The sequence below is a fragment of the Myxocyprinus asiaticus genome, chromosome 32 (assembly GCF_019703515.2).
Source record: "Myxocyprinus asiaticus isolate MX2 ecotype Aquarium Trade chromosome 32, UBuf_Myxa_2, whole genome shotgun sequence".
NCBI lineage: Eukaryota > Metazoa > Chordata > Actinopteri > Cypriniformes > Catostomidae > Myxocyprinus > Myxocyprinus asiaticus.
Window position 1 is genome coordinate 7,613,118 of NC_059375.1, and position 19,947 is coordinate 7,633,064.

The 19,947-nt window shown below is 37.8% G+C and overlaps 1 protein-coding gene across 4 annotated transcripts in view; it reads left to right on the top strand.

Moving 5' to 3' along the window:
* LOC127422910 (exocyst complex component 6) overlaps window positions 1-19,947 on the top strand; it is a 107,880-nt gene that overhangs the window by 68,581 nt on the left and 19,352 nt on the right. For all 4 annotated transcript variants that reach the window (XM_051666752.1, XM_051666754.1, XM_051666753.1 and 1 more), the window contains exons 12-18: window positions 2,160-2,231; window positions 2,410-2,507; window positions 3,192-3,297; window positions 4,872-4,981; window positions 12,750-12,861; window positions 12,964-13,098; window positions 19,322-19,501. In XM_051666752.1, the coding sequence (XP_051522712.1) occupies window positions 2,160-2,231; window positions 2,410-2,507; window positions 3,192-3,297; window positions 4,872-4,981; window positions 12,750-12,861; window positions 12,964-13,098; window positions 19,322-19,501 (813 nt within the window). The remainder of the gene's footprint in view (window positions 1-2,159; window positions 2,232-2,409; window positions 2,508-3,191; window positions 3,298-4,871; window positions 4,982-12,749; window positions 12,862-12,963; window positions 13,099-19,321; window positions 19,502-19,947) is intronic.

Consider the following 19,947-nt stretch of genomic DNA (forward strand, 5'->3'; position numbering starts at 1 on the left):
TTACAATATATATTATAAATGAATATATAAATGTTTTATCATAATTATTATTATATAATAAATATTTAATACATTATAATATTTATAAAATGATAAACATGAAAAAAATGATTTTTCAAGTGATAAGCAACACAATTAACCTTAATTAGTCAATTTGTAAGGTATTTGTTTTGTTCCTCTGTAAGGGCTTCTATATATATGTGTGTTTGTGTACATGTTCACATGCTGTGACAATGAAGTATATGATTGGCTGAAGTTTGGAGTGACGGCGTGTGTTACAGCTTGACCAATGCTTATTTAACTGTGTGATTTACGCATTCACTCCCTGCGTCAGAGAGGCAGGCCACTGCGCCCTATCTAAATGTTTAACAAGAGAATCACACTAGTGCCAGGGGCCGTAAATCAAACCTGCAGCTCCTGTACAACCACCCTCAGCCTTTACCATCAAACCTACTAGTCTGGAGGAGACCCAGCTCATGCTTACAAATTCAGATCATCGTGGACATCATCGAGATGCAAACTAAATGTCTGCTGCCAACAGTGTCAGAATTAACTTAAGCTTATTTATCTGTATACTTTTATAGGTGTTTCTAATTTAAAACACAGTGTGATGATCATTTGTCAAATGCTTCAATTAATTATATATATATATAAATATATAGGCCTATATAAATAAGCAAATGTCATTTTCACTGGCATACTGTATTTGCCATGAGCCCTGGTTAATTGCTGAACCTGGCTGCCACCATGTGTTTAGGACAGACCTACATCTTTAGTTTACTGTTAATCATTAACTAGCTGTTAAACACTCATCATTAACTGATTGAGAACTACTGTACATTATGATGTCAAAATACTGGGGCAGCAACATGTTTCCATCCTCCTTTGTCTGAATTCCAATTTTAAAAAAAATGTATGACATGAAGTGTGTTTTTCTCACAGATATTCAAGGATTTATGAAAAAGCAGATTGTACATTACCAGTCAAAAGTTTGGACATATTTGCCTGTATTTAAGAACTGAAAATCAATTTGATCTAAAGACTTAAGCTTAAAAGTTTGAAATTTGTAGGGTAGTTGGGATGTAATACTTTTATAAAGTTGACACATCCTGCAGTGTGACATGCTATACTTCTAAAACTAAAACGGTTTTAAGCAGCATTTTGCTAATTCTTGTATACAGTATTTAAAAAGCATCCCAGGGTGCATCTCATTAAGTTGGTTGAACATTTGTGGTCACTCCAAAATTCCCATACTTCAATTTGGATTAATTAATGGTTTTCCATGATTATCATTACTATTTTGCACATTTTAGAATGAGTAGGTGAGTCCAAACTTTTCACTGTTATTATATGTACTGGTGTATTGGGCAACAAAGCTACATGTTCCTCTGGGTTTGCATGTGATGGTGGGTGGGCAGGCTTGTGTGCAAAGACATTGACTAATTCTGTCAATCATCACTCCCCTGCCTAGGTCAAGCTCTGCTCTCTCCTATTTAACCTCACGGACGGGCCTCCCCCTACAAGGACAACTCCATCAGCAGAGGGGGAGGGTCGGGCAGTCTCATTTAGATGCTAATGTACCCTAAAGACTCATTAAGACACAAGTATATTTGATCAATAAGTGACGGGCTGCGAGTTACCCATTTAAAGGGTAATGTTGAAGTTAAACTGATCTAGTGGGGATTTCACAAGTCCATTTGGGATTCAGCTTGGATCCTCCATGTTCACAAATGGTTAACACAAGTTTTATTGAGAATGTTGAAAGACATGTTGGGGTTTGTTTCTCTCATTGCTGTAATGAAAATGAGATTTTTGTTTTCGCAATATGGAAATTAGGAATTTGGGGGGTAAAATTTGCTGAATTGTTAAGAAAATTATGGAACCATGCAAAAATTCTTTCAGTATTCATGCAGGGTATAATTTATTTTTATTTTATTTTTTATTTTTTTATTTTGGGGGTTAAATTACTTGGACATATCTTTGTGAAATAGATGCTTTTTTATTCTAAGCACGTTTGTAACTTTCTAATTGTGAAGAAGTGTAAAGAAGAGTTTTGAACTATGTTTAAAGTAGTAGAATATTTAAACTATGAAAGACATCTTGATCAGACAGTACTGTTGAAATTAGCATTATTTTTTCTTTTCTTCCCCCCCCAATAGTCATATTGCAATGATCCTGACCTGGTCCTAGAACTAAAAAACCTGATAGTTATATTTGCAGACACTTTACAGGTATTCTCCAACCACATTTTGATTAAAGCATCTTCATTCCAATTACATTTGTTGTATTTTATTATTATTATACACATTTTTAGTAATATATCTACAGTATATATTTTTTGTGTACATTTAATTGATATGGATATGAGCAGTAAATTCTGCTGCTAACAGTTGTATTTTTGTTTTGCAGGGTTATGGTTTCCCAGTGAACAGACTATTTGACCTTTTGTTTGAGGTTCGAGATCAGTACAATGAAACATTGCTCAAGAAATGGGCACTGGTGTTCAGGTGAGCTAAATCTTAACGGCATTATTGCTGATCTTATCTGTTAAGCCTAGTGCACACTATACGACTCAATGTCTTGTCTCCTTTGATGTCTTGAGTCGGCGACTGGTCTGCAACAAGAAGTATCAGATCTCACGACCAGCGATCGTGTAGTGTGCGCATTCCTAGTCGCAGACACTACGACAGATTTCAAACCAACTTGATATCTGACATGTCGTCAGGTTTGCGCACTGTCTCAGTGAGCGAGAGACCGACAATGAGCTACAGCCAATGAAATATAGAGAGCACAAGAGGAGAGCACGGTATTGGTAAGAAAGAGACAAAAAATTATTAAAGTTTTCAGCGGTTTTCTTATTTTTTTTCCTTTGCAAATAAGTGCAAAAAACGGGCACGAGCCATTCCTTCATGTTTGTTGATATGTTATCATGAATAAACTGCGCAAGATTGTGAGTGAATTTCGTTAACATAATTTTAAGATGCATTTTTGGTTATCCGTTTGAAACGGGGCGATGCTAAAGACAGCTGTAATGGGGTCCAAATGTTTTTGAGATTTGTCCACTTTAAACACATTCAGACATTGGGCTCGTAGTGCAAGTCGTGTAGTGTGGGCTTGTCTTAAATGTGTTAATGTGGCTTGGGTCCGTTCTGTGTTGTGCGATGACAGCTATGTTTCTTTGGCTGAAACAGGGAGATTTTTGAGCAGGATAACTACAGTCCCATTCCAGTGGATACTGAGGAGGAGTATAAATCAGTGATCAATCGATTCCCCTTCCATGATGCAGAGATAGAAAAGGTTTGTTTAAACACACATTCTGCCAGATCCTATCCAACAAAGCCTTGATTTGTCATAGGATTACATGCAAAATATTTGCATCTAATACATAGTAAATCATACATGTATATATCTGCCTCAATATTAATGTTAAAGTTGTGGAGTCAGAATAGTCTCAGAATGAATATTGTCACAAAATATTATAGAATTCATAGAGTGAAAATATATTTCCAGTGAACAAATATTTCTCAGTTAAATAAATCAATTACATTTTTTAATATATCTATTTTGAATTTATTGAACTGTGGATTTTTTTTTTTAAGTATATTTTGTGAATTTGGTTATTCATTTATGAATTGTATTTTGTATATGTAATTATTTTGAGACTATTCTGACTCATTAAAGGCAAGGCAAATTTATGAATATGGCACATTTCATACACAGTGGAAATCTTTAAATATTGGTAGCTTTCTATGAAAAGTTGATTTAAACTTTTCAGTGTTTTAATTAGAGGTCGACTGATAGTGGATTTTGCCTATATCGATAAATAAGGTGGTGAAAAAGGCAGATAACCGATGAAACTGCCGATAGTTAAAAAAATATATATCTTAGTCTTTCCGTACTGTGATGGGTACAGACATAGAGGCTACTGGAGTCCAAAATGAATGAAATAAGATGTGGTGCATTACGCAGGACTTTTAACTATAAACATGTCTTAAACCCAACTGGGACTCTTATTGTGCAATGACGAAGACTTAAGTATTTACCAAATAAAGCCTTTTATAGCCTATATATATTCACCAAATGAAGGGTTTTGTAACTACATATATTTCACCAGGTTTAATGAGGAATAAGGGTTATTATTATTCACAAGATATGAAGTTGGAGACACAATGTGCTGACGGGGCACGATCCTATATAGTCTCATTTTTCTTTGTATGCCTTCGCTTCAATTAAGAACACTTGATTATCTAATCAAAATAACAAAATATGCACTGAAGTAAGGGTAAATATATGGACGAATACTGTCAATGATGAAAGATTTAGATACAGCAAATCCCTACATGATTGTTTTTATTTCACCTCTAGAGGCCACTGTTATACTGTACAACCAAGACATTCTAACGGAAAAATCTTCCAGGGCTGGCCAAGGAGGAATTAAAAAAACAAAACAATCGGCAACTATTGCCATAGACTTTTGCCGATAACCAATAGTTCCAAGCAGCTATCGGCACTGATTAATCGGTAAAACTGATATATATCAGTCTAATCTAGTTTTAATGCCAAAATGAAATCTAAATGGGTCCTGTTTACTTAATACACATTATTGGTTTTGTAAACTTTTATAAAAATATAATTATTTGCTCCGCTGCTAAAAAAAACTTTCCTTCTCGTCTGGTGTCACAAAACTACTATTTTTTTTAACTCCAACCACCTGTCATTATAGAGACCAACTTTTTATGATCTAATTTTAAAATCCTGTTTCACTTGGAAATGCATCACGTTGCAAAAATCAAATGGCTTGCAAATGCTGTGTAGTGTTAATTTGGTTTATGTTCTTTTATCACCTGTTGTTGTCTTAAATTATTCAACAGCAACAATTTCCAAAGAAGCTGCCCATGTCTCAATCAGTCCCTCAGATCTACTCTCAAGTGAAGGAGTTTATTTACGCCAGCCTGAAGTTCTCAGAGTCACTCCATCGCAGGTGAGCAGGCTCCACAAAACTCATGAATCTAAATTCATTCAACAGAGATTCAAGCCCTTCAAGTGTGTCTAGTTTAATCCAGTGTGCTTGTTTCTTTTTTTTTGTTGTGGATTTTTCCCCTTTTTCTCCCAATTTGGAATGCCCAATTCCCAATGTGCTTTTAAGTCCTCATGGTCGCGTAGTGATTCGCCTCAATCCGGGTGGCGGAGGACAAATCCCAGCTGCCTCCGCGTCTGTGAGAATCAACCCGCGCATCTTATCACGTGGCTTGTTGAGCGCATCGCCACGGAGACATAGCGTGTGTGGAGGCTTCATGCCATCCACCGCGGCATCCACGCTCAACTCACCACGTGCCCCACCAAGAACGAACCACATTATAGCGACCACGAGGAGGTTACCTCATGTGACTCTACCCTCCCTAGCAACCGGGCCAATTTTGTTGCTTAGGAGACCTGGCTGGAGTCACTCAGCACGCCCTGGGATTCAAACTAGCGAACTCAGCGTCTTTTACCACTGAGCTACTCAGGCCCCCAAGTGTGCTTGTTTCTGTTCAAAAAAAGAATGTCCCAGAAAACCTCTTTGTTTGTGGAATTGCACTTGTTAGCAAACCTGCTGCTGTTAGAGTACTTCAGTAAAAAAAAAAGGAATATTTTGTCATTATCTACTCACCCTCATGCCATTCCAGAACTGTATGCTGTTATTTTTTTATGTGGAACACAAAAGGAGAAATTTTGAAGAATCTTTACACAGCTTTTTATCCAAACATCAATTAAAGTGAATAGGGGCTGTCAGGCTTTAATAAAGGACAAAAAAGAACCATCAAAATATTACATATGACTTCTCTGTGCTCTGTTTCATGTCTTCTGAAGTCTAAAGGCTAGGGTATACTTTTTTTTCCCGCATACTCTTTTGACCGCGAGCAGTTTTTCCCCTCCGCCAAAGCTCTGAAATCTTATTTGCATTCCAATCCGGATGCAAAGTGCAAGACACCACATTTAATGTCATTGATGCCAAACAACATTGGTTCTTGCATGTGTCAGAACCAAACGAGGTTCGCCAGCTCGAATATGTGGAATGGAGACTGAGATTTGAGAGATGCAGCAGAGGGGAAGATTTTCAGTGAATAACAACTTACATTTCGGTGTGTTCCTCACACAAAGCTTTCGTATGACTTCAGAAGCCTCAGAATATAGCGCACAAGTCGTATGGAAAATCTTTATAGTACTTTTTTTTTGTGTTTTTTGTCATTTTAGAGTCAAGGTCATTATGAAATAATTGAAGACTCGTCAGAAATTCTAATTCTGTGTTCCACAGAATAAATGACAGCATATGGGTTTGGAACAACAGTAGGGTGAGTAAATGATGACAGTTTTCTTTTCTTTTTTTTGGGGGGATGCTCTTTATTTTTATGCCCTTCAGAAATCAATGAAATAGTTATATTTTGGCAAAGCATTTTCACCAAAGCCTCTTAAATTTGAGGGGCAGTGCATTGTCAATCCTGTCACTCATCTGCTGGGCTTATGGAGCTGTTCTCTGGGAGAGTCCATGGGAATTCCTCATTTAGCCCAACGGGTCTGGACTGTCTTTAAACCAGCATCCCTTCTGCCAGTATTTGTTCTCTTTAAGCTCTGTGGCATTCGACTAGGCGGCGCAAGGGATCTGTGTTGTGCTTGTCAATGGCATCCCAAATTCTTTCCCAGAGGGTTAGAAGTGCACATTACCGGTGGATTTTACCTCCTAGTTGAGTTGCCCTGACAGTCAACAGCAGATTTGACAGCCCCTTCATCTATACTGTGATATACAGTGGTGTGAAAAAGTGTTTGCCCCCTTCCTGATTTCTTATTTTTTTGCATGTTTGTCACACTTAAATGTTTCAGATCATCAAACAAGTTTAAATATTAGTGAAAGATAACACAAGTAAACACAAAATGCAGTTTTTAAATGAAAGTTGTTATTATTAAGGGAAAACAAAATCCAAACCTACATGGCCCTGTGTGAAAAAGTGATTGCCCCCTAAACCTAATAACTGGTTGGGCCACCCTTAGCAGCAACATCTGCAATCAAGCGTTTGCGATAACTTGCAATGAGTCTTTTACAGCACTGTGGAGGAATTTTGGCCCACTCGTCTTTGCAGAATTGTTGTAATTCAGCCACATTGGAGGGTTTTCGAGCATGAACTGCCTTTTTAAGGTCATGCCACAGCATCTCAATAGGATTCAGGTCAGGACTTTGACTAGGCCACTCCAAAGTCTTCATTTTGTTTTTCTTCAGCCATTCAGAGGTGGACTTGCTGGTGTGTTTTGGATCATTGTCCTGCTGCAGAACCCAAGTTCGCTTCAGCTTGAGGTCACGAACAGATGGCCGGACATTCTCCTTCAGGATTTTTTGGTAGACAGCAGAATTCATGGTTCCATTTATCACAGCAAGTCTTCCAGGTCCTGAAGCAGCAAAACAGCCCCAGACCATCACACTACCACCACCATATTTTACTGTTGGTATGATGTTCTTTTTCTGAAATGCGGTGTTACTTTTACGCCAGATGTAATGGGACACACACCTTCCAAAAAGTTCAACTTTTGTCTCGTCAGTCCACAGAGTATTTTCCCAAAAGTCTTGGGGATCATCAAGATGTTTTCTGGCAAAAATGAGACGAGCCTTAATGTTCTTTTTGCTCAGCAGTTGTTTTCGTCTTGGAACTCTGCCATGCAGGCCATTTTTGCCCAGTCTCTTTCTTATGGTGGAGTCATGAACACTGACCTTAACTGAGGCAAATGAGGCCTGCAGTTCTTTGGATGTTGTTGTGGGGTCTTTTGTGACCTCTCGGATGAGTCGTCGCTGCGCTCTTGGGGTAATTGTGGTCGGCCGGCCACTCCTGGGAAGGTTCACCACTGTTCCATGTTTTCGCCATTTGTGGATAATGGCTCTCACTGTAGTTCTCTGGAGTCCCAAAGCTTTAGAAATGGCTTTATAACCTTTTCCAGACTGATAGATCTCAATTACTTTCTTTCTCATTTGTTCCTGAATTTCTTTGGATCTTGGCATGATGTCTAGCTTTTGAAGATCTTTTGGTCTACTTCACTTTGTCAGGCAGGTCCTATTTAAGTGATTTCTTGATTGAGAACAGGTGTGGCAGTAATCAGGCCTGGGTATGGCTAGAGAAATTGAACTCAGGTGTGATAAACCACAGTTAAGTTATGTTTTAACAGGTGGGGCAAACACTTTTTCACACAGGGCCATGTAGGTTTGGATTTTGTTTTCCCTTAATAATAACAACCTTCATTTAAAAACTGCATTTTGTGTTTACTTGTGTTATCTTTGACTAATATTTAAACTTGTTTGATGATCTGAAACATTTAAGTGTGACAAACATGCAAAAAAATAAGAAATCAGGAAGGGGGCAAACACTTTTTCACACCACTGTACCTCTGTCAGCTGCCCATGTTATTTCTCTACAGTGTTTTGGGTGTAATCTGATTACAAAGTAATGAGTTACTAAGTCAAATAAGTAGTATAATGCATTACATTTTTAATTCGTATAATCAGATTACAGTTACTGATTTTCAGTAAATTACTTTTAAGTGCATTACTTGGGTTATACACATTTAAAAAAAATATTATGTAGAAAAATACATTTAAAACATGAATTATGTTAATATGTATGTATGTCTGTGCATTTTAATTTGTGTTCAACAATGAACAAGGAGGAAATAAAGACATTATTTTGAATTTGTTGAGCGGAAAACAAACTTCTGTGAAAATTGTTTTAAAGAGTAACTAAAGGCCCCGATATACTTCCAGAGAAGTTCTTCTGCGGTCTTCATTCAGGGGTAAAAAGAAGTTCTAAACAGCCAAGCAATGGTATACTGTTCCCAAACATTCAGACACCTGCCACACCACTGTGGGAGGCATTTAGCAGCAGTGTGGCAGGTGTCTGAATGTTCAGGAACAGTATTAATTTAAATACTGTTCCCAAACATTCAGACACCCGCCACACCACTGTGGGAGGCATTTAGCAGCAGTGTGGCAGGTGTCTGAATGTTCAGGAACAGTATTAATTTAAATATGAGGATGCTCAGTAAAACCTTAACTAATGTGATGTTAAAAGGTACTATCAGTGGCAATGTTTACTTTTATTCCGAACAAAACTCCTGCACATGCGAAGAGCATCAGTCGTTGCGTTCTGAAGAAGCGGAGAAAGGCTGAGAAAGCGAGAATGGCTCCATCATCCGTAATCGGCATATTTGCTTTGTTGAGATATCTAAAAAATATGCCAGAAAAGCTTTCTTCTTATGTTACTCAATCTTTTCGGCAAACAAATAATTAGACTTAACCATATTTGCCTCATGCCCATTCTTCCTCTAATATAATTGCAGGCATCTCTGGATGTGAGTACGAAGTAAAGACAGGTGGGTGAGAGTTGTCCTTGTAGTCCTTAAAGGAGTTTACACATGGAAACAAAATAATAGGGACATTAAGCAACAGCTGCGGATGGGACGCTACGCAAAAATCACTAAGCAATAATGATGGCAGAACGGAGCATTTAATCATTCAAGAAGAAAAAGGTTTAGGCTGTTTAAAGCAGGAAGAGAAGGAATGCTTACAGTGTATAACTGTCAGAAGAGTATTACTCTTGTATGATATAAATAGCCTACGTCAAAACCTAGATATTATTTTTAATAGGCTATCGATATTTTTGAGATTTTTTTATTCAAAGCCTGTAACCATGTGTAATTTAACATAAGTTTTGAGGAGGATGTTTAGGCTGTTTACTGCGTTCACTTTGCATCATCTCTTGTAAAAAATATTCTAACATTTACTTTCCTAATCTTTCACGTACGATCTCAACTGTCACTGTGCCAAAGAAGAATGCTTTAGAAATTATGGTTTCGACGTCAGGAAGTGAGTGAGGTCACGTACACGCAATGGAACACAGAACGCCATAACCGCACCTGCTGCTTAAAGTCCCTATTTAGAATCGCACAACGTTTTTGTTTTTTTTTTTTTTTTTGCTTTATGTGATGTCGTGAAACAACATATGTGCTCTGCAGAATACTCAGTGCAAGCCCTTAATAATGCCATTGTCATTGCTTTGTATAAATTAGGTTCCTGCGACGAGTATCATGTGTAAACATACATCTCCGTGCATGAACGCAAGGTATTTTAGAATATGATTGAGAAAGTAGTCGGATTCAAACATTTACATGGCTAATATTTTTCTTTTAAACAGATAACTTTAGGTCTACACCACCCCCTTCAATCGGAGGGAAATTTTTCATTCGGATCCAGCTCAGTCGGATCATTTTTGTGTTTACATGAAGGCTTTTCAATCCGATTGAGCTATCAGTTGGATTATAAACTAATTATTTGGTTGCATGTAAACGTGGCTAATGACATTATGCCTCATTCTATGAGTAGAATTCACATGAGGTCAGTAAAAGAAGTTGTCAATGATGATTTAAAGTAATATGTATATATATGCAGTAGAACATTTTTTATTTGTCTTGTTTAGATTCTGAATTCATGATGGTAATGTGCTAACATGCTATACTCAGTCATAATATGCGCCGGTTACACTGTTGTCATAACTTGTTTTTTATGATGACACTGATACAACTGCAAAGATGGGTGTATAAAAGAGTAGTAATGGGCAAAATACAGACAAAAGAATGATTATAAGAGAGGCATATCTTACTTTGGCAGATGTGTGAATGGCTTTCACTGCATATCTGCAGAGTGAATGGGTACTTGAGTATTTGAGTAGGTTTAATTCCTTTTGTAGACTAATTAAACAAACAATTGCATGACATGGTCTTGCACGCTGATGTGTTCACGTTCAATATTGATTGAAAAACGTAAAGTAGTAGGTGGAGCTTCAGGTCACACCTGCCGATGATGTGGACCAATGGCAGCAAGAAAGTGTTTAGCAGCCAGTAGAAGTTTTCCTAAAAGTTTGCCCAGGCGAGCTGTTCTGAACTTCTGAAACAAAAACACCTTCTTTTTGGCCAGATTTTGTTCTAAATTACGTCATACCTGTTCGTTCTTCGATTTAATATGAAGTATATCTGGGCCTTAAAAGTAAATCAGTGAAGTTATCAGTAGTGGATTACTTTTTTGTGTAACACCCAACACCGTTCTCCATAATGGAGATAGACTTGTGTACAATTGCTGGATGAATCCAAATGTTTTGACTTTGACTATATCATTATCAGACCAGTTTTATTCCCATTACCTGAACGCTTTAAAAAGTTCTTCAATTCTTCAATCTTGAGCAGTTAAGTGTATGAAGAAGTCCACATGAGGTTATCAGTTAGAGGTTGATCTGGATGGACTTTAATTACACTTAATCATTAATCTTACAATCTAACAATCTCTCAGTCAATATCCTTTAGTTTTTAACATTGTCTACCAAAAATCTACTCAGTTTACTATATTAATGCATGACTTGTAAGACACACAACTAACTAATATTGGCATTATGTTCATGCTGTATAGCCATAAGAGAACTGGCCCCTCATATGAGACTGGTTTCTCCCAAGGTTTTTTCCTCCATCTTGGCTTGCCAACTTGGGGCTTAATAACAAAAACATTGAGGTATGATTTTCAATGATGTTTTTCAATGAAACTACTCATAGGGGACTTTTATGGCATTAAAGACACTATGCTTTTCAGTAAAGCTTCTTTGAAACAATGTGTATTGTGAAAAGCACTATACAAATAAAAATGACTTGAATTGATTTAAATGGCTCTTTTTCCCCTCCTGTCCCTGTGTTAATCAATGCAAACAACTGCAGATTTCACACTTCTCTCTAATGACTTTGTTATTTAAGCCAGTGTTAATGAGTGACCTCTGCACCTCTGTGTGCAGCGTTTGCCCACCTGATCACCACCTAATCAACAACTCACACTGACACACACTGCAAAATCAACACCAACCAGCAGTGTCCTGTATACACTCACAACCTACAACAGCACTGTTCTGTAGTAATAGTTTGTTTTAAGTTATGTCAGAAGACCTTATTCTCATCAAAGGAATGTTACAGGTTTAATACAATTTACTCTCTATCAGCAGCATTTGTGGCATTATGTAAATTACCACAGAAAATAATGTTGATTCCTGCCTGAGTATTTAAAAAACAAAGCAACAATGGCAGTTACAGTAATGCCCTTACAATAGAAGTAAATGGAGAAACTAAATAAATGTTAAAACACATGTTTCAAAAGTGTAGCTACAAGACTTAAATGTTATACATCTTGGCCTGCGACCAGTGTGATTAAACGTTGCTGTTTAACCTTGCCTGTGCAAAGTTTTATCCAAAGTCTTTCAACTCTTGTCATGACTATGTAAAGACAGAAAACTCAATAACTTTTGCACATTATACACAACAATACCAGAGAGGGTCTTTTTACATGAAGAGAAATCCACTCAAGGAAACTGCGACAGTCAAGCATAACTAGAAGTTATGCCAACTGCCTAGAAAAGTAATGATTTAGACAACTTTTCAACAAAAACAAATTTTTCAGTGTGTTTTTTTTTTTTTTTTTGAGAGCTTCAACAAAAATACAAACTTTAGGTTTTTGCTTTCACCCTCTGGTACTTTCACCTCATAGACTCCCATTGTAAGTGCATTACTGTAAACAAACTTTTTGTTTGCATTTACAAACTGAGGGAAGATTTAAAATGATTGTAGCTAGCAACACAAATAAAACTTAATTGGTAACATTGCTAATGGTAACAACTGAAATATTTCTTGTTTAACTTGTGTTACAGCTCAACCGAAATTGACGATATGCTCCGTAAATCCACAAACCTGTTGCTAACAAGGACGCTGAGTTGCTGCTTACAAAACCTCATCAAAAAACCACACATCGGGTTGACTGAGGTAAAGCTCACACCTCTCTGATCTCTTTGATCAAAGTGACAGCTCGTTCTGTCTGTGAATCACAGCCCCGCAATAATACACCTCCCTTTCTATCCTTTGCAGCTAGTTCAAATTATCATCAACACCACCCACTTAGAGCAAGCGTGTAAATACCTGGAGGATTTTATCACAAACATCACCAATGTTTCCCCAGAAACAATTCACACCACAAGACTCTATGGGCTTTCCACCTTCAAGGTAAATTCACTCACAGACTTGTTCTGTAATTCCATTTTCACCTGCTGGTTTGAATGTGTTTCTGCCATGGCCAGACAAGATTAGACTAAAGCTGTCATTAACTTCACAGAACACTAGCAGCCTCAGGGTTCATGAACATCATAGAGCTTGTTTAGATGCCAGTGTGTTTTTCACCAAGAACGATTTGTATACACTGATCAGCCACAACATTAAAACCATGTGCCTAATATTGTGTATGTCCCCCTCATGCCACCAAAACAGTGGCAACCCGCATCTCAGAATAGCATTCTGAGATGATATATTTCTCACCACAGTTGTACAGAGGGGTTTTCTGAGTTACCATAGACTTTGTCAGTTCAAATCGGTCTGGCCATTCTCTGTTGACCTCTCTCATCAACTAGGCGTTTCCATCCGCAGAACTGCCCCTTACTGGATGTTTTTTTGTTTTTGGCACCATTCGGAGTAAATTCTAGAGATTGTTGCGTGTGAAAATCCCAGGAGATCAGCAGTTACAGAAATACTCAAACCAGCCCATCTGGCACCAACAATCATCCATGCGATTTATCTAATCAGCCAATCATGTGGCAGCAGTGCAGTGCATAAAATCATGTAGATACGGGTCAGGAGCTTCAGTTAATGTTCACATCAACCATCAGAATGGGGAATAAATTTGATCTCAATTATTTGGACCGTGGCATGTTGTTAGTGCCAGACAGGCTTGTTTGAGTATTTCTGTAACTGCTGATCTCCTGGGATTTTCACACACAACAGTCTCTAGAGTGTATTCAGAAATGTACTGTATATGTGTGTGTATATATATATATATATATATGTATATATATTTACACTGGCGGCCAAAAGTTTGGAATAATGTACAGATTTTGCTCTTATGGAAAGAAATTGGTACTTTTAATCACCAAAGTGGCATTCAACTGATCACAATGTATAGTCAGGACATTAATAACGTGAAAAATTACTATTACAATTTAAACTACTTAAAAGAGTTCTCATCAAAAAATCCTCCACATGCAGCAATGACAGCTTTACAGATCCTTGGCATTCTAGCTGTCAGTTTGTCCAGATACTCAGGTGACATTTCACCCCACGCTTCCTGTAGCACGTGCCATAGATGTGGCTGTCTTGTCGGGCACTTCTCACGCACCTTACAGTCTAACTGATCCCACAAAAGCTCAATAGGGTTAAGATCCATAACACTTTTCCATTATCTGTTGTCCAATGCCTGTGTTTCTTTGCCCACTCTAACCTTTTCTTTTTGTTTTTCTGTTTCAAAACTGGCTTTTTCTTTGCAATTCTTCTCATAAGGCCTGCACCCCTGAGTCTTCTCTTTACTGTTAATTTTTTTTGGCAATTTCAAGCATTGTATAGCCTTCATTCCTCAAAACAATGATTGACTGACAAGTTTCTAGAGAAAGCTGTTTCTTTTTTGCCATTTTTGACCTAATATTGAACTTAAGACATGCCAGTCTGTTGCATACTGTGGCAACTCAAAAACAAACACAAAGACAATGTTAAGCTTCATTTAATGAACCAAATAGCTTTTATAAGTGTTTTATATAATGGCAAGTGATTTTCTAGTACCAAATTAGCAATTTAGCATGATTACTCAATATGTTGTTGGAGTGATGGCTGCTGGAAATGGGGCCTGTCTAGATTTGATAAAAATTCCTCTTTTCAAATAGTGATGGTGCTGTTTTTTACACCTGTAATGTCCTGACTATACTTTGTGATCAGTTGAATGCCACTTTGGTGAATTAAAGTACCAATTTCCTTCCAAAACAGCAAAATCTGTACATTACACCAAACTTTTGGCCGCCTGTGTGTGTGTGTGTGTGTGTTTATATATATATATATATATATATATATATATATATATATATATATATATATATATATATATATACTCATGTTTATATATACTCTGTGTGTGTGTGTGTGTGTGTGTGTGTGTGTTTGTGTATGTATATATACAGGTGCATCTCAATAAATTAGAATGTCGTGGAAAAGTTCATTTATTTCAGTAATTCAACTCAAATTGTGAAACTCGTGTATTAAATAAATTCAATGCACACAGACTGAAGTAGTTTAAGTCTTTGGTTCTTTTAATTGTGATGATTTTGGCTCACATCTAACAAAAACCCACCAATTCACTATCTCAAAAAATTAGAATATGGTGACATGCCAATCAGCTAATCAACTCAAAACACCTGCAAAGGTTTCCTGAGCCTTCAAAATGGTCTCTCAGTTTGGTTCACTAGGCTACACAATCATGGGGAAGACTGCTGATCTGACAGTTGTCCAGAAGACAATCATTGACACTCTTCACAAGGAGGGTAAGCCACAAACATTCATTGCCAAAGAAGCTGGCTGTTCACAGAGTGCTGTATCCAAGCATGTTAACAGAAAGTTGAGTGGAAGGAAAAAGTGTGGAAGAAAAAGAGCACAACCAACAGAGAGAACCGCAGCCTTATGATTGTTAAGCAAAATCGATTCAAGAATTTGGGTGAACTTCACAAGGAATGGACTGAGGCTGGGGTCAAGGCATCAAGACACAGACATGTCAAGGAATTTGGCTACAGTTGTTGTATTCCTCTTGTTAAGCCACTCCTGAACCACAGACAACGTCAGAGGCGTCTTACCTGGGCTAAGGAGAAGAAGAACTGGACTGTTGCCCAGTGGTCCAAAGTCCTCTTTTCAGATGAGAGCAAGTTTTGTATTTCATTTGGAAACCAAGGTCCTAGAGTCTGGAGGAAGAGTGGAGAAGCTCATAGCCCAAGTTGCTTGAAGTCCAGTGTTAAGTTTCCACAGTCTGTGATGATTTGGGGTGCAATGTCATCTGCTGGTGTTGGTCCATTGTGTTTTTTGAAAACCAAAGTCACTGCACCCGTTTACCAAGAAATTTTGGAGCACTTCATGCTTCCTTCTGCTGACCAGCTTTTTAAAGATGCTGATTTCATTTTCCAGCAGGATTTGGCACCTGCCCACACTGCCAAAAGCACCAAAAGTTGGTTAAATGACCATGGTGTTGGTGTGCTTGACTGGCCAGCAAACTCACCAGACCTGAACCCCATAGAGAATCTATGGGGTATTGTCAAGTTGAAAATGAGAAACAAGAGACCAAAAAATGCAGATGAGCTGAAGGCCACTGTCAAAGAAACCTGGGCTTCCATACCACCTCAGCAGTGCCACAAACTGATCACCTCCATGCCACGCCGAATTGAGGCAGTAATTAAAGCAAAAGGAGCCCCTACCAAGTATTGAGTACATATACAGTAAATAAACATACTTTCCAGAAGGCCAACAATTCACTAAAAATGTTTTTTTTATTGGTCTTGTGATGTATTCTAATTTTTTGAGATAGTGAATTGGTGGGTTTTTGCTAAATGTGAGCCAAAATCATCACAATTAAAAGAACCAAAGACTTAAACTACTTCAGTCTGTGTGCATTGAATTTATTTAATACACGAGTTTCACAATTTGAGTTGAATTACTGAAATAAATGAACTTTTCCACGACATTCTAATTTATTGAGATGCACCTGTGTATATATATATATATATATATATATATATATATATATACACACACACACACACTACCGGTCAAAATTTTTGAAACACTTACTCATTCTTTATTATAATTTTTTTTCACATTTTAGAATAATAGTAAAGTCATTAAAACTATGGAATAACATAAATGGAACTATGGGAATTATGTTGTGACTAAACAAAATCCAAAATAAATCAAAACTGTGTTATATTTTAGCATCATCAAAGTAGTCACCCTTTGCCTAGAATTTGCAGACATGTACTCTAGACATTTTCTCAACCAACTTCTTGAGGTATCACCCTGTTATGCTTTTTAAACAGTATTGAAGGAGTTCCCATCTATATGCTATGCACTTATTGGCTGGTTTTCTTTATTATTTGGTCCAAGTCATCAATTTAAAAAAAAAAAAAAATTGTTTTAATTAAATTTTAGATTTATAATGATATAAATTAATATGGTGGCACAATTATATTTTTTTCTACAACACAAATTTCAAACATTTAAGCATATGCCTTCAGATCAAAAGATTTGTAAGATCCTGAGAAACATTTCAGTCAAGTGTTTCGAAACATTTGACCGGTTGTGTGTGTGTGTGTGTGTGTGTGTGTGTGTGTGTATATATATATATATATATATATATACTGTCTCTCTATCTCTCTCTCTCTCTCTCTCTCTCTCTCTCTCTCTCTCTCATATATATATATATATATATATATATATATATATATATATATATATATATATTTACTGTGTGTGTGTGTATATATATATATATATATATATATATATATATATATATATATATATATATATATATATATATATATACTGTATATTTATATATACACACTGATGAGCCAAAACATTATGACCACTCACAGGTGAAGCAAATAACATTGATCATCTCCTAACAAGGCCTCATGTCAAGGCCTAGGTAGATTAGATGGTAAGCGAAGAATCTGTTCTTGTAGTCAATGTGTTGAATGCAGGAGAAATGGGCTGGAGTAAAGACCTGAGCGACTTTGACAAGGGCCAAATTGTTATGGCCAGATGACTGGGTCAGACCATCTCTGAAATGGCAAGGCTTGTGGGGTGCTCTCGATCAGCAGTTGTGAGTACCTACTGACAGTGGTCCGAGGAGGGACAAACCACAAACCAGCGACAGGGTTTTAGGCGCCTAAGGCTCATCGATGCACGAGGGCAACGATGGCTATCCCTTCGGGTCTGAACCAACAGAAGGTCTACTGTGGCACAAGTCACAGAAAATGTTAAGGATGGTTATGGGAGGAATGTGTCACAAGACCCAGTGCATCTCACCCTGCTGCGTATGGGGCTGTGTAGCCGCAGACAGGTCAGAGTGCCCATGATGACACCTGTCCACCATCGAAACCGCCTACAATGGGCACCAGAACTAGACCTTGGAGCAGTGGAAGAAGGTCAACATGTCCGATGAGTCCCATTTTCTTTTACATCACATTTACATTTCTTTTACTGCACCGTTTACCTGGGTGTGATGCTCTGGGCAATGTTCTGCTGGGAAATCCTGGGTCCGGCCATTTATGTGGACATGAATTTGACATGTGCCGCCTACTTAAACATCGTTGCAGACCAGGTACACCCCTTAATGGCAGTGGTATTCCCTGATGGCAGTGGCCTCTTTCAGCAGGATAATGCGCCCTGCCACACTGCACACATTGTTTGGGAATGGTTTGAGGAACATGATGAAGAGTTCAAAGTGTTGCCCTGGCCTCCAAATTCCCCAGATCTCAGTCCGACTGAGCATTTGTGGGATGTGCTGGACCAACAAATCCACGACGGCTCCACCTCGCAACTTACAGGACTTGAAGGATCTGCTACTAATGTCTTGGTGCCAGGTATCACAGGACACCTTCAGAGGTCTTGTAGAGTCCATACTTCAGTGGGTCGGTGCTGTTTTGGTGGCACGTGGAGGACCAACATCATATTAGGCAGGTGGTCATAATGTTTTGGCTCATCAGTGTATATATTGTAAGAAAATGTGCATAAACTACAAAGGTAAAACATTTACCAAATAAATTCCTATAAGCACATCAAAAAAAGTCATGTGACTTTGCCTCAAGTCATGTGACTGAATAAATTGTTCGTAACTGGACTAACCAGCTGACCAATTTCTTAATAGCATCTCAAATGTTGCTTTGGTCATTCTAAAATTCTGGAGTGAAAGCTACTATTGCCTCCCAGAAATGTCTGACATGCTGTTTCTCCCAGACACAAGGCATCTGCCACGATTGCTAGCAAACATGAAGTTCATCTGAGCGTTTTGTCTGCGCACTCTAAACCACAAGGAATTTATTACATTTAATAAAAATAGGCACAGTGGCTTCCAAAGTGCTTACATTTCTATTTTGCACCAATTTTCCCGGAGTGTAGAACACATGGGTGGAAACGCTGCTTTATTCGTAAATTATTTTTGCAATATTCCAATTTTTTGCATTAATTAAATTTGCAACTTGGATGGAAACATAGTTAATGTTGGCCATGCAGTATAGATGGATGACTGCATTGCATCTCACTGATTTAACAGGTGACAGGTAAACTGGCCCAAAAACTCGAATGCACTGGCTCCAGGATTTTGGGCATCTTTATTGTTGAGCCCTGATTTGGTTTGTTATTTCAGGATGCCAGGCATGCAGCTGAGGGCGAGATCTATACCAAACTCAATCAGAAAATCGATGAGTTCATTCAACTGGCTGATTATGAATGGGGCATGGCAGAGTCAGATGGCAGGGCCAGCGGTTACCTCATGGATCTCATTAACTTCCTGCGCAGCACCTTCCAGGTCTTCACACACCTCCCGGTGAGTTACACACTATCCTCCCCAGTCCCCACACAGCCTCTTTATGGGTTTGTGATCATTTTCCACTGGTGGGTTTATCAATGTGCACCTCAGTGACGTGTATTTTGTTTATGTAGTATGTATTGTTGCATTTGGCATCAAATGTTGTTGCATTTATAGATGTTTACATGATCATATCTGGACAGAAGGTCTAGGAGCACCCCAAAATGACACAATTGCTGATTTTATAAAAAGAGAAGTTCAATATAGACTAGTTTACATCCATTACTTCACTTTCTGCTGTTTAACTAGGTTAAATTTGCTATAAATCAAAACAGAATAAGCACAAAAAACAGCTTGCTTGGTGATATAGGTGTCATTACCCACAGATAAAATGTTCCCAAAGACATTTATTGCAAAATCAATAAAAACAAAAAAAAAAAACAAGAAGAAATCAAGTATTTCTG